The sequence below is a fragment of the Cladophialophora carrionii genome (assembly GCF_000365165.1).
Source record: "Cladophialophora carrionii CBS 160.54 unplaced genomic scaffold supercont1.12, whole genome shotgun sequence".
Taxonomy (NCBI): Eukaryota; Fungi; Ascomycota; class Eurotiomycetes; order Chaetothyriales; family Herpotrichiellaceae; genus Cladophialophora; species Cladophialophora carrionii.
In genome coordinates, this window is record NW_008481819.1 from 419,840 (window position 1) to 434,515 (window position 14,676).

Here is a 14,676-nt window from a genome sequence, read left to right on the forward strand (position 1 = left end):
TCGGTGTGGCGGCCCAGCCCTTCTATCACTGGACGACCAAGTCGGTGTAGGAGCGTATTCCTTGCTTGAGTTCTGTGCTCCATCAGTGTCTCTGGTCGAGGCCAGGGTGATTGAACGCGTTCACCTTCTTGATCTGCTCTGGCAGAATGCAGAAGCTCCGGATCTGTCATCATGTCCATCTCCTTATCTAGCTCGCCCACCGCAGCCGTATCCTTTCGGTCTTTCTCCTGAATGGTCACATTTGCAGAACGACCTTCCGGGTTATTGTCCCTACGGACGTGTCGCTTGCCGTGAAGGAACCGGATGGCGATACTGTCCGTTGGACCCAGCTCCCTCTCTAGCATGAGCTTGGACGAGGACTTCTGGTGCCCCATGTTGTCGAAGAGGAGGGAGTGAGGGTACTGCGACTGAAGGCGAGACGCAAGGCTGGATACTCCCAGCCGTGCGATCAGGTGATCCGAGGGCGAGAGACCTGCAAGAGAACTTCAGCCATTAGGAGGTGACTAACGTATCGAACAAGAAACGTGAGGGCACGACTCACCGATGCCTAGCAAATCTGCGTTCTGCGAATTGGTGAGAGGGAAGGTGAAGGCTTCATGTAGTACGAGTACACCAAGGGGCAGCACAGCGGAAGCTTCTCACGAAATGCCCCTCCGGCGTCTCGCTACAAATGGGAAGGATGTGTGAAATGTCTTCAGTACTCTAGTCACCTGCGGAAGGAAAGAAAGAGATGACCACACTCAAAAAGTCAGTCACCGGGGTCTTATATCCTCCTTGTATTTGTTGCCTTGTTTCTCTCACGAGAGCATGAATGCCTTCCTGATTAGGTCTGAAATCATTAGACCGTACGGTCCGCCAAGGGATGTACGTCCATGCGCGAGGATCAGCAGTTGGGCGAGGGCTCGGTCACTTGAGGTATAGTGGCGGCTTCGCCAACCACACTCCGTCTTTCCAGCAGGGAGGACATGATGTCGGAAATCATCATCCAAGCACCAAGACGGGGAACGCCCTGGGTAACGTGGTAAACATGATATTTGGAATGTTGAGCTGTACCCTACTAGGCCACACGGTCCCTGCGAAAGTATAATGGGGCATCAGCACTTTTGCCAGGACGCACGAGATTTTGTATTGGTAGGATACTGCTTGAGTCTGATCCGTACCTATGTTGCTGCCGAAATGGGACTAGTGGAGCATAAAATGCCAAGCCCGTCATGTGGCGTTGACGGCCACTAGCGTTATTCGGAAGCTCTTGGCGCGTGACACTAAGCCCAATCTGTCGCCGTGCTCGCCACGCAAAGCGCTTGCCCAAAGCCCCGATACCTCCGTCGCACTCGTACTCTTAAAGCGCACCAGCAAAACTGGATTCCTTCGGCCTGCTATTCAGTACAATCCTCTTCCGATCTGGAGGCGATCTGGAGGGCAACACACTGATGCTACGCTTACTGCCTTTGATAAGCCCATCTCTACCGCCGCTCGCTTTCCGAGCCGACCGAGCTGATACCATAAGAAAACACATCGCTGCGCCTTAATACCAGGCTACGAATCCCCAGTCCTGTATGACATACACAACAAGAACTTTAGCAGCATCATATCGTCCCTCCCACGCGACGGAATTGGGTAGAGTATTGCGGCCGACACTGTCTCCTAATACAGCGTTGCGTAGAGATGCACGATGACCGCACACCTCAGCCCTTCTCTCGCGCCGTTGGCCGCCTTCAATCTTCGGCTATGCAGACAAACAACGGCGGAAACCCCTGGGTAAAATCCAGGGTCGACGCAGAGGCTGCGGGGGGATTATGCAATAGGCATCGTCTGGGGTTGCGCAGGATGTGAAACAGCCTGAGTAGCCCCACCAGCTCTCCCAGCCCGACAAGTTCTTTCAGCCTTGCTTAGTACAGCTGCAGGGTCGCGACCTAGAGTTTCGAGTTCAGCTTGCTTCGACAAATGCATCTCAAGGGCCAGTTCAGCTGGGACCACCACCGACGTCACCCCGCCAAGGCAGTTTGCCAGTTGCAAGAATCTTCTCGGGGTATACTCGCTCCTCGTCTAGCCTCGCCCCCTGCCTGACTGATTCTTCTGTGGCAGACGCACGACACCACCCTGTACAGGCTCGTCTTGTCTGCTTCCTTCTTGTAGTCATCGTGCACGTACAGTAAGATTGCGCGGCTTGCGCGGCTTGAGGGCCTACCGCACTTGGTGTTTCGAGCTCGTGCCCTGCTCACAACGCCCGACTTCAGCACGACTGTGCTGTACACACGCGAACAGATGTGACAATGTCTAATCCACCGACTGCATGATCTCTAGGGCAGTAATCCATGTGGCCTTACTGAGGACGGCCGCACCCACGATGCGGGACAGCATGTGCGAGCTGGCCGCTTCCTCGCGCCGCAAATCTTCTCGAAATTACACTAGTAGTAGTACGACCAGTCTCTTGTTCAGTGTTAGCCCTCGACCCCGGTCCGTCACGTCGCGCTGGACTGAGCTGAGTTTGCTCCTTGTCCGATGAACCCGGAGCCTACACGGAGCCCCAAAACGGAGTCTCTGTGAGCCACGACTACAGGACAGACGATGTACATTATCCGTGATGCTTTTTGCCAATATCTCGAATTGAAACCGGACGGATTACAGAACATTTTCATCCGTTCGTCTTCGTTTTGCTTTTACTGTATACTGTACTGTATACTGTCGAACCTGTAAGGCAAAGTCCGAGAATACTCGTCACTGCCGCTTGGGTACAGTATAGTACAGTTGCCAACGTTCCAGCGCCACACCTACGCTGAGCAGGTGCTTCTTGTCGGCGTGTGCTGACTGGATTGTCCCGGGCCGGCTATTGACGGCATGCTGTATGCTGTAGGATGTACAGTAGCCTTGCGAAGGAAAAGGTCGGGGATCCTCGCAGAGTGGATTTCAGTAACGTCCGATACAGAGCTATGAGTCTCTGCCACTGCCACTGCTCATCACCTAGGTAGACAAACTCGGCCCTGTCAGTGCGTCGTGATGTGATGTGACCGTCGTTGTTGTTATTGTTGTTGACATATCTCCCACCCATTTACCATTTCTCTCTCAACCATGACAACTTGAAGCCCAGCGTAGGTAGGTAGATCTCTACATACCTTTAACTGCACTCACTACTTACCATGGATGTAGCTTCTCCTCAGAGGTTGTTCTAATTAGTGTGGTGCCATCGAGTTGCATGTGATCGTCGCCGTATCCTCGTACTCAACGTCGTGCTCGCTTGAGAGATTCGGGCTCACTAGTGTCGCCGTCGAGTTGCATGGGATCAATCGCCGGATCCTCGTACTGAACGTCGTGCTCGGACTGGAGACGCACGGAGTACTCCACGTACTAACGTATGCATCTAGTCCTGTGCCGGGTTGCGGATTCAGAGCTTCCAGATGATGGCAGACATGTTTGGACCCCACATGGGTATGTTACACAGTATATAGTGCATTCCACGATCCACAATCCACAACTCACAATCTACGATCCACAACTCATAATTTACGATCCACATTCCAGGCTCAGTGTCAGAACGTTGGCCGCCCTGCCACGAATCAGCGAGCTCAGTCTTCACTGGTTAATCACTCCTGGAATGGCCACAGAGCACCAGCACCGTTAGAAGAGGGGAATGGACGCAAAGGGGACGTTGGACGCGCAGTCCTGCACCCACTGACCGACAGCCCGCCCGCCAAGGTAAGAACGAAAAGAGAACACAGTGATGATTTCAACTTTTTTTCTGCATTTGGATTGGGCGTTTCTCGGGAAAAGCTCCCCCTTCGGAAGCTTCGATCTGTCCGCTGGTGTTCAGCCAGGATGCTTCTACTTCTTACGCGTGCCGCCATCCTGGTCATGATTTTGATGTGCCGCCCCTCCGCTATGGATGCACCAGACGTGAGCTGGTGCTTTCTTCTTCGTCGTGAATCACTTGAGCAGGTCGATCTGCAGCTGGGGGGACAGGCTGGTGGTCGCAATCGACGCGTCGTTCCTTCTCGCGTTGTACTGCGCGTCTACCGGTCCACACACAGCAGTATCTTCCTTCTGCTCGTGCTCGTGCTCATCCTCATCAAATCATTCCTGCTGGTTCATTCCACTGCCTGTAAAATACGCAATGGAGACAGACATGTTGTATCATTCAATCCTGTCCCTTCCGCCTCACCGACCGCGACTCCAGCGATGCGGAAGCCGAAAAATTGATGCAAATCTCGAATCAGTGATAGGAGATTCGTCAAAAAATGTATAATAAGAAAAAGTGGAGATCTCAATCTCCAAGCATGGATGGGTATCAATATCAAAGACACTTCCTGTCCAGACTCTCCAAGTCGAGCATGGACGAGCCCGAGGAAAATGTGGTGGTTCTCCTGTCGTGTATAAAAAGACCGTGATGTCCTGTTGTCGGTTTGTGCCGCTGCCACGAAGGCAGATCTCGCCCTCGACGTCCTAGCCAACAGAGGTGGGCGGTAGTGTGATCGCGCCCTGCGCCGTCGCTTATGCCGAAGCCGAAGCCGAAATCCAAGGAGTAAGCCTCCCTTTCTCCAAACGCCAAGTTTCATGCCCGAGGTAATATCAAATCACTTTTGTGGTATTCCAGACCAGGATGCAGAGGGTAAGTAAACATTAATCTTCTGCCAGAAAAGATTAGGATGGGAGTATGAATGTGGCTGTAATGAGCGTGAGAAATTAGTCGTCGCTTGATAAAGGACGATTAGCGTCGAGCGATGTTGGCTTGGTGGTGAAAAGAGTGTTATCGTCCTTGAGATTGGACCGGTGTGCTTCTGTCCTCGGCAGGAGACGCGAATCATCGAGACCGCGGCCCTGCACCTCAAGAGGTGAAGCTGGCACCGTCCTATATCAGGAGGAAATCCCATCCGTTCTGCTGCATCACGTCCCGCCAGTGGACGTTCTGGTTCCTTGGCATTGTCGTTGTCGTCGAAGAGGAGGCGGCTGTGGAAGTTCCGGCTGTGGCGAGGATACTGGCTGAGGCGATCGGTGTTGAGATGGATCCTGATGGGCTTCCGGCTGTCACTGGTGTGGCTTCGCATACTCCCGCAGAGATGACCATATCGTCGTTCCGTCTCCACACCTCATGAAGCAAGCGTATCATTCTTCCAAAAGACCCATGGTCGGCAGAATCACCGAGCGCATCACACCGCTCCGAGAGGACCCGGCGAAGTGGAGATGCTGGAATCGAATTCGCACCGCAGATGAGCATGGGCCACACAAGGCAGCGGTCGAAGCCGTTCGGACCGGAGGGGACGTACTGGAGCATCTCAGCCATTTGAGCGATCAGGTTGACTGTGGCCGGTTGGTAGCGGTTGTACTCGGGCACGAGAGAACAGAGGTAGACACGAGTGGCTTTGCGGAAGATGGCGCTGATATTCTTGGTGAGCTGTTTGGGGCGGAGGACACCGGCCTTGTTGAATGGGAACTGCAAGAGTTCTTGCGGTTCGACCGAATCGAGCGTGGTCGCAAGGGAGGTAATGTGGTTGCACACGCCGATGTCGTCGAGCTTCCCTTCCACCTTGAGGGAGTCGAGGCAAGCAACTTCGGACAACAGGTACATGACGAAGTCGTTGCAACCCATCAATTTCTCCAAGCCAGTCGACGCTTGAGCGAAGAACATGTTCCGGTAAGTGTTGGAGAACCGGGGAGCCTTGCCAAGCATCGTCGAACCGAGGATGTCAATCCAGGCCGTCAGGCTCATGTTGAAGGTTGGTGGGACACCAGTGCCAGCGTTGCTTTCCAACGTTTGGGGAAGGTTGAGTCTCTGCACAATATCGCCGGCGGTCTGGAAGTGTTGGTGCCAGGGGATCAACTCCTTTTCCAGGTCGATGGCCGAGCCGACACAGCCTTGCAGCGAGATCATCCCTAGTAGAGCATCGAGCATCTCGGTGTGGCAGCTATCATTGTTGAGGGCATCGACGACGATTGTGACAAACGCAAGTTTGTGGCGCATGGCATCGTCCTCGGCAGTGGGACTGAAGAACAACTTGTTGCCTTTCATGTGAGTTGCGGCTGCCAGGAGACAAGAATGTAGATAGGCCTTGTTGTTTTCCAACGCAGGAAACATGACATTCGTGCGCACCGAGCCGTGTTGATAAGCCTCCTGAACGGGGAACAGCATGGGGAGCACATTCTGGAGCAAGTGCTCGAACAATGGTCTGTCGCAATCTTCCAGCTGGACCATCGAACATTGAGGTTCAAAGTGATGGGCAATGTGTGGAACGTCGAGCGCATTGAAGTCAAAGTCTCCCTCAGTCCAAGAGTTCTGTCGGCTTTCCAAGCCGTCGTGCTGGACCCAGTCATCACCAGTGTACGAGGGGAGTGTGGCGTGAGCTGGAGGAGGATAGAAGGTGCTGAAGGTTGATATGGAGGAGTCCCGGCGGGTGAGTTCGTCGTTCACGTAGGTGTGGCGTTCGGTCTTGACGTCGACTTCCCAAGGGACAACAGCACCATATGGGTCATGAGGCATGTAGATGTTGGGAGCGTAGGGATCAAAGAGACCCGGAGTGGTGGCAAAGGATGGGTCAAACGTAGGGTCGTATTCGTCTTGCGAGTCGTCCGAGTACCCTTGTGCGGCATGATTCATTCCATCTACACATGGGTCAGTAGAGGTTCTGCGAGAGTGTTTCGAGTGAGGCCTTACATTGGCTCTGGGCACTGGCATTCTTCTCGTTCGTCTTTGTCTTCTTGATGATGGTCTTGATATGCTCCTTCTGCTTTCTCCGCGTCTCGTTGTTGCTCCACCACTGAGGTCGCTTGTACTCGCAGTCAAGGCCCAAGTGCCTGCAAGCCTTGCACTTTGGCTTTCCCTCATCACACTTCTTGCGTCTTAGCCGACACGTGAAGCAACCTGTGTCACGGGTGAGTGCCTTTCCCGAAAGGTGAATTTGCGACAGGCCGTACCTGATCTTGACCTTCGGTGCATCTTGGATGATTTCGTCGACGGCGAATCCTTGGTCACGAGTGGCGCAGCCTTCTTCTCGTTGGCGGAAGCCATGCTGCTCGGGCTGGAGGCCGAGGACTGAATGTACAGAGGCGTCGAGTGACGGGTGCGATATCAAAGTCGGCAAGGACAGGACGACAACCTGGAACCGCGCTGTTGGGGATTATTACTAGGGAATGGTCGTGAACACTGTCCAGCAGTATTCACAGGTCTATCGACGGTTCGGCGGTGAGGTGAAAGGACAACAGCGAGGGCAACGGTCTGCCTTGAAGGAAGTCACATCGACATTGGTCCAAGACGGTGTATATGAGAGTCTTCAGAGTCTTCGAAAAGGTGGAGAGAGCTATATTTGGCTCGAGGAGGGGAGGAATCTGCAAGCACGATGAGGCTCCGAAAAGGTCGTGTAGAGGACCCGGTGGTAAGAAACAATTGTCTGCATGAAGGACGAATGAGAGGGAGGGGCGGCACATGTTGGAGAAGTTGGATGCTATGAATATCGCGTCTGCGTCTGGAGCCGCTCGTCGAGCATTGGTGGTTGGGATGGTGGAGGAGGGGAACTGCATTGATTGAGCAATGAGGCAGTTGGTCGAATGGGTCATTGTCGAGGCCGGTCAACAATGCTCGGTTGAATCAGCTTGGAGTGTGGGAGCTTCGGCCGCCCATTGGCCGATCGCCGGTGGGTCGGCGCCTTCCAGGCTAAGATTAGAGCTTGGGAGCTTCGGCGAGTGCCATGGCCAAGTCAGTTAGCGCTCTGGGTCCAGACTCTGCAGTGGACCCCCTGTCCATCATCCACCCTTGGAGGGCCCCATTTTTTGCAATGTCCAAGTCTGAGGGCGTGGATGCCCGACTGCCAACCACGCGAGCAACAACGGCTGCGGTCTGCTTTCTTGCTAATCGCCAAAGCAGGACACAGGTATGCTAGAGCCCAAAGAATGCCTGAAAGACGTGGGCAATCACATTCATCCGCCACCCGGGACCCAGAGTCAATGGATTATGTGCGATGCCACTTGACATGTACTTTCCGTCTTGCTTGAGATCAGGTGCACAGCATCTGTACCCGGGAGGTACCGGGCTCCAGGGCCAGCCACCCAGAAGTGATACCAAGACCATGAGTCTGACGGCACGCACTGACGACCATGCGGCTTGCCATGCAGTCGTCCGTTGGCTTCTTGGGACGGCATGTTCTTGGTCGTTCCGAATAACCAGAGCTGGGAATTCTAAATGCACCTAGACAGTAGACATGCAGTGCGACACGCTCGACATCTTCACCGTCATCCAGAATGTGTCTCAACATAGAAGATCTTTGCTTCCTGCTTGTGCCTCCGAAGAGCTTGAAGCCAGGCCTCCCCCCACAGAGCAACCCGCCACTTTTCCGCAACCACAGGCTGTATGACAAGCTCAAAAAATCTACCTGTCTTCTTTAGATTGTGCCACCACTCCCAGTCTCTTCCGTAGCACGCCGTGGTCGGCTCGATATTCAGGACGCTCGTGATCAAGCCCTCCCACAGAGAGTCGGCCAGGAAGGGAAAGAGCAGTCTGGCCTAATCAGGTGAGTCGAGGACATCAGTAATAGGTGATGGTGTGCAGAAAAAGCAGGAAAGAGCATGTTGATTGGTTCACAGTGGTCGAATCAAGGTCGACGCCGCTCGCTAGTGCTCGAGCTATGAAGGGAGACATCCCTGCGCAGGTTGATATTCGATCAGCATGTCGACAGTCGCGGGAGCGACGGCAGCCAACCGTGACGCCAAGCCGACTCTTCTGCATTAGCTTAGCTAGCCCTGCACGGTTGGTCGAGTGGGGAACGATTGACAGGAACCCCTCGTGCCGCAGTGGTCCGTGCTTCATGCAAGCTCTTTCGAGCACTCGATGCTCAAGCTCTTCCTTCAGTGCGCCGTCGCTCGCTCGCTTCTTTCGCTCGCATAATGCACTCTTATTTTTAGAAGTTCGCGACATTCGCTTTCTGCAACTTGCACCATCGATTTTCTATACGGTGCGGCGACCGCTAGATCTGTTCGTCGCCCACTTTTAGAACAGCAATGATGAGCATATCGTAGATCAGATATATTGCTTCTATTTTGAGGATGCTGCAAGGGTCCAAGTCGACTCTTGAGCAGTTCTCGTGCGTGCTTGCGATCGTCAACGTGCGTGTTGCGCAAGGCTCGTCGCACAGCGCACAATCGAGAAAGGAGATAAGCGACGAATGCCCCGCCACGCAATGGCGATAATTTTCCCACGACTTCTACTTCTCCGCACTGCATGTATGGCAATATTATTTTGATTGTCCAAGAGCCAAAGCTTGGGTGTAGCACTCAACGGCTGGCCCTGGCTTCTGTACGACTCTGACCCGGAAAGCGAGATGGGCTTCTACTCCACTCCCGACGCACGCGATATGAGAGCTCGAACTCCACGCGAAGGGGCTGTCTGGCTGTCACCATCACCCGCAACCTTCTTGACCTCTTCTCGAAGCTTGTTCGACATTAAGGTAGCCCTATGCATCCCTTGTGGCGTGCACACATGGGCAGCCTTGGTCACTTCTACTTGGGGTGTAGTATGGTGATGTGATGGGGATCTCACCATACGGCCGCCTGAGTGAGTCTAGACCCACCCTCATGCACCCAGAACTCTTCCGTCCAGAGGACAAGCACTGGGTTCATGTTCTCATGCCACAAGCCGTCGACTGGCAGATGGCCTGGGTCTAAGCACGATATGGACTCGTGGTACGTATCCCTTGTCCTTTGTAGGACCATAACGTTCTGGCGAGCTAAGCTCTTTGCAGGATTCGGCCATTTCGGAAGTCTGTTCTGCAAGCATGGTGCTACACTTTTCATGCCGAGTCCCGACGCACCAAGCAGCAACTTCCACCGACGCTCGTTCCAGCTGTACTCCATGTATCTCTGGACATTGTTCTACTCGGGAAGGTACCACCACCGATGCAATCTTGGCCTCATCTCTGGTTTCTGCCCGAGTGCGCAAGTGGCGGTGGACTCACCGCTGCAGACTGTGGCTGCCATGTGCGGAACGGCACTTCGCCATGAGAAGGACAGGATCACCAAAGCGGAAACTACACGAACACCATTTTCGTCGGCAATTCTCCCCCGTTCGTCCCGTTAGCCGAAACTCTGTCGAAGATGAACTCAACGCACCAACGTCTATCTCAAGGAGCCTTGCTCGCGTATGCGCCTAGCAGGTTAATATCACCTCAACTCACAGCGATCAACATGTAGCGAGAGACGGTGCGTCTTGGGCAAAGACGGAGGCAGAGACATGGCGGATGAAGCTCCTCAAGTGGCTGGCGATGGAGACTCATCCCCGCACTAACAATCACTAGGAATTCGCTACTCAGCCAATCTCTGCACGATTCGATGCAAAGGATTCTCTCATCGCGGATGGCGCCGCTCATGGTCTAACCGAGTTGGGGGTAAAATCCGCCGTGGCTTGCTCCTCCCTTCGACGAGCCAAGTCCATGTTGCACCTCTGGTTCTTCCCGCTCGAAGGCCAGGCCAGATTCGAAATCCTTACGGTCTGCATCCGGTCAACGTTTTCGAACGCCCCTCTGGAAGGGGCCCGATGGACAGCATAAGATGATGTTGTGACCGTCACGATGCCACCAGTGACGCCGCGCACCGCCAATGACTTGCATTGCGTCGCTGACCCGTAGAGCGCGGAGTAGTCTGTCTTGTGACTCGTAGTGGAGATCTCGTGCTTGTGTACCTTCAACCGGGACCATGATGCATCGAGACCACCAGGGCAGATGGATTTGCCATAGAATCATGATCCCAGAACAACATCATAGGTGGACAAGGAGGGGACGGCATATTTCCAGGCCATGGCCCAATCAGAAAATGGCATTCGGCATGGGCCCGCACGTTGAGGAAGGGAGGTTGGGAATCGCATGCCAGTAGGTGGGAACAATGGTGAAGAGGGGTTTAGCGGTACGGCACGCGCAGAGAAAAGGCACGAAAAGGGAAGGGCCTTCGAGGGAGCTCGGGAGGAGGGCAACGGCTCGAGCCAGGGAAGGGAGAGCAGAGGGAAGAGAGCGAGTGAAAAGCGCCAGATGCTATTCCCGGTGACTCGACCTTACCAGAGACGGTAAGACGCGACGTTGCGCTGATGGAGGTGAGTGGGAGGATATTTTTGGGCGACGAGCCTGATGGCACTGATTCGTCGAGATGCGGGGGATAAGGAGCAAGCAGCGTGTGCTTGGCCCCCGCTGGCTGCGGCGTCGTCACCGTCCCTGCCCGTCTCATTGGGCACATGCCTATGCACCGTCGTGGGGGCGGCCATGCCTGACCGGGACGGCTCCAGCGCGTACTTTTCATAGCTGCCCCTCCATTGGCGAGCGTCGCCTTTTCCTCCTCTCGCTCTCTCTTGCCGCCAGCCTATACCAGCCCGCAGCTGCGTCCTTCCCACTGACTGGCTGCGTCGCCTCGTTTCACATCTATCGCACGCATATCCACTGCAGTAGCGATTCAATATTCTGCATCCCATCTGTGCACTGATCCCAATCTACATCTCCACTCGTCACATCGTCGAGCCCTCGAAGCGCCCACACCTTCCTCCGCAATCGTGTATACATACCTCAATTCCTCTCGACTTCACAACTCCACCATGATCAGATCCTCAGACAATTCTCCCGACAGTACACAATATACCACACGGTAGCTAACATGGAGTGGTCAACACACTACTCCCCTCTCCAACTGCAACCAGTTGAGATGTTCCAGAAAACCTCAGACCTGTCATTCCTGGGTCGGCGCACATTGGCTCCTCGGCCTCTGTCGGAGGCGACCGAGATCTTCGACACAGACAATGAGGACGACTCCGACTCATTACCTCAGCCATGGGACTCACAGGACGATGATAGCCAATCTACCCTGTCATCGGGCCGGGATGAGCTTCCCACCCCCCCTCACACTGGCGGCCTCGGTGGCTTCGAGTTTCATTTCGATGACACCGCAGTCGTTGGTCCTCAGGGCCCTCACCTCTTCAGCAGCACTCCTGAGATTCTCACCAACCCTGAAGATGATGTCTTCCTCAACATGTCTCCCGTTCCCGAACCCAAGACCCTCGCCAAGCCCATCAACGCTCTCAACACAGCCGTCGCCGAACTCGAGGAATCTCAGGTTCGCAACTGGACGCCCCGCCAAGTTGCTGACTGGATGGCCGAGGCCGGCTTCGAGCCCACCGTGGTTGAGAAATTTCTCATCCACGACATCTCTGGCAGTGTCTTGATCGACCTTCAATTCGAGGATCTCAAGGAACTCGACATCAGCTCTTTCGGCAAGCGCCACAGAGTCATGAGCTCCATCCAGCAACTCCGAAACAGCAGCATGATCTTCCTCGAATCACCACTCTCCAGGACTCCTTCCAGGAACACCAGAAGCCCCAGAGCGGTCCAGCGCGCCGCCCGCCCGGAGGAGACCCACGTCCTCGTCGATCGATCTCGCTCCCGGAGACGAGCTCGACACGTCGATGTCGTTACCCCTGCCGAGTCCGTCTCCATCGTCGGCATTGAACAGGTTCTCCCCAAGGAGCACAAGTGCGCCAAGGGTGAGGACTGTCCCAAGTGGCAGAAGCAGCAACGGAGAATCCTCCGCATGAAGCAAACGTGGGAAGAAGAGGCCCGCCGACCTATCTCCGAAGCCCGGTCCGAGGCTCTGCCTTCGGTCGTCGGCTCTTCCGATGCCCTTGGACCTTCCTCGTTGAAGATCACTGCCGAGACCCTGAGCGTCGTTCAGCCTCGCGATCCCCAAGAGAATGTCCGCCAGTTCCTCAGCTTCCAACACCTTCACGCCCCTTCAACATCTTCCAACCCCTCACCCCCAGCTGCCAAGTCCGCTCACCTCGCCGAGCACCTCCGTGGTCTTCCCAAGCTCACCATCCCTGTTGGCCAAAGCCAAGACGAGCTCCCCTCGAGGACTCCCATCTCCGCGCTTCAACAGCCCACCCAAATCCAGGCTCAGCTCAAGGCTCAGCTTCAGCGTGACCCATATCACTACGGTGGAGTCGCTTCTCCAGCGGACATCTACCGCATCGACACTCCTATGTCGGCGACGGACCTTCCTGTCACCGCCATGGCTGTTGACCCCTGCCAACGGGATGTCTCTCAGTCTGTTCCTCCGGAGATGCGCTATGGCGCTGCTCCCCAGACCACCAGCCCAGAACCCATCCAGCGATGCATGTCTACTCAGCCAACTCCAGCTCGCCGCCACATGCGCCAACAATCCTTCACGCCATCAGTGGCTCCCGTCAAGGAGAACGAGACAGTTCGTCCCGCAACGAGACTGACTGAAACTAACCTCGCCCACCACCAAGGCTGGATGAGGAAACGCAAGACCACCCGCATGCTCCGACACGAGTGGCAGGACAACTACTGCACCCTGGTCGAGGGCAAGCTAACCATGCACGACACACACTACGCCAATGCCAACACTCTCGAGGACATCGACGTCGACGAGTACACCCTGCATGCCTACAGCCAAGCATCGAGCTCGAAGCTCAGCGCGGCTTTCAAGAAGAACCTGCTCGGCCAAGGCAAGGCTCTTACCGGCGAACAATCCTTCGCCTTCTCCCTCATCCCTGACAACGAGAAGGCCAACAAGAAGCTCTTTGAGAAAGGTCAAAAGGCACATCACTTTGCCGTCGACAGCTCCAAGGAGCGTGTCGAGTGGATGAGAAAGCTGATGCTGGCCAAGGCCATGAAGAAGAACGATGCCCTCCAGATCTGAACCACCAGATTATTGTTTCCAATCTCACGACTACTCAATGACTCTCCTACCAAGATGTTGCCTCGCGGCAAGTTCTCTTTATCATTACATCATCACACTATTGCATCATCCAGCGGAAAGAGCAAGGGAGTCTCTGCATTTAGCGACCGGAGCATTTGACTTGTGATCTTGTCCAGAAGGACAATCGATCACTTTGGGATTTGTTTGACCGAGATACCCCCACCATCTACCTGAGCCCTCTTGAGGCCACCACTTTTGAGAAGAAAGTCTCCTTTGTTACCTCACTGCCCTTGAGCAGTCGTCCCACCTTCACATGAAGGATGGGCTCTTGAGCCGTGGACAAGAGTCCTCGTGCATTCTACATAGCTAGCTAAATAGCCAGAGGCTCATCGCCTCGCAGACAATCAAACATGATGAGCCAAACATATCGCCTCTGCTTTGTTACCTTTTGAGTTTCTTCATTTGGTGAATATGTAATCCTAGATCCGTCTCTGAAGTCTTGTCAGTGCCGCTGCCCGAGTTCTTCATCTAGCTTGCAGGCCGAGAGAACAAACCGCCCCTCTCACGACTTCCACAACCTCACTTTTGCATCAGTGCCGTCAGTAGCCATCAGAGAATCAAAATCCCTCCAAATCACCATATTCGCACACTCAACGGAATGACGATTCCATTCAGTAGATAACCCCGCGAACCCCATTGAAATACTAGTACAGTAGAACATAAACCCGAGGTCTATACCTAACGAAGGACGACGGGAATGGGATAGTGGAGGATGGAGGATGGAGGATGAAGGATGGAGAATGGAAAATCCGCAAAGTACTGTATTGCCCGCGATGAGCAATCGAGGATATACATACATGATACATACCCGTACATACTCCGTACGGAAGACGGCATCGCATCGTAAGGTGGGTAGGTACTTACCTAGGTACCTACCTGTAGGTAGTCATATCGGATGAGTCTCGTCTTGCGAATCCAGAATTCACTCTTCGGTCTTTAGTCTTG

The 14,676-nt window shown here is 54.4% G+C and overlaps 3 protein-coding genes across 3 annotated transcripts; 1 reads left to right on the forward strand and 2 right to left on the reverse strand.

Moving 5' to 3' along the window:
* Positions 1–25: 25 nt before the first annotated feature.
* G647_10120 (uncharacterized protein) lies at positions 26–374 on the reverse strand (the record flags this gene model as incomplete). Its single annotated transcript, XM_008726112.1, has 2 exons — positions 26–72; positions 125–374. The coding sequence occupies 2 exons, from the start codon at positions 372–374 to the stop codon at positions 26–28; spliced, it is 297 nt and encodes a 98-aa protein (XP_008724334.1).
* Positions 375–4,843: 4,469 nt separating this feature from the next.
* G647_10121 (uncharacterized protein) lies at positions 4,844–6,997 on the reverse strand (the record flags this gene model as incomplete). Its single annotated transcript, XM_008726113.1, has 3 exons — positions 4,844–6,591; positions 6,644–6,850; positions 6,904–6,997. 3 exons carry the CDS (start codon positions 6,995–6,997, stop codon positions 4,844–4,846), a joined length of 2,049 nt encoding a protein of 682 aa, XP_008724335.1.
* Positions 6,998–11,610: 4,613 nt separating this feature from the next.
* G647_10122 (uncharacterized protein) lies at positions 11,611–13,671 on the forward strand (the record flags this gene model as incomplete). The annotated part of the gene is made up of 1 exon (XM_008726114.1): positions 11,611–13,671. The coding sequence occupies one exon, from the start codon at positions 11,611–11,613 to the stop codon at positions 13,669–13,671; it is 2,061 nt and encodes a 686-aa protein (XP_008724336.1).
* Positions 13,672–14,676: the final 1,005 nt, after the last annotated feature.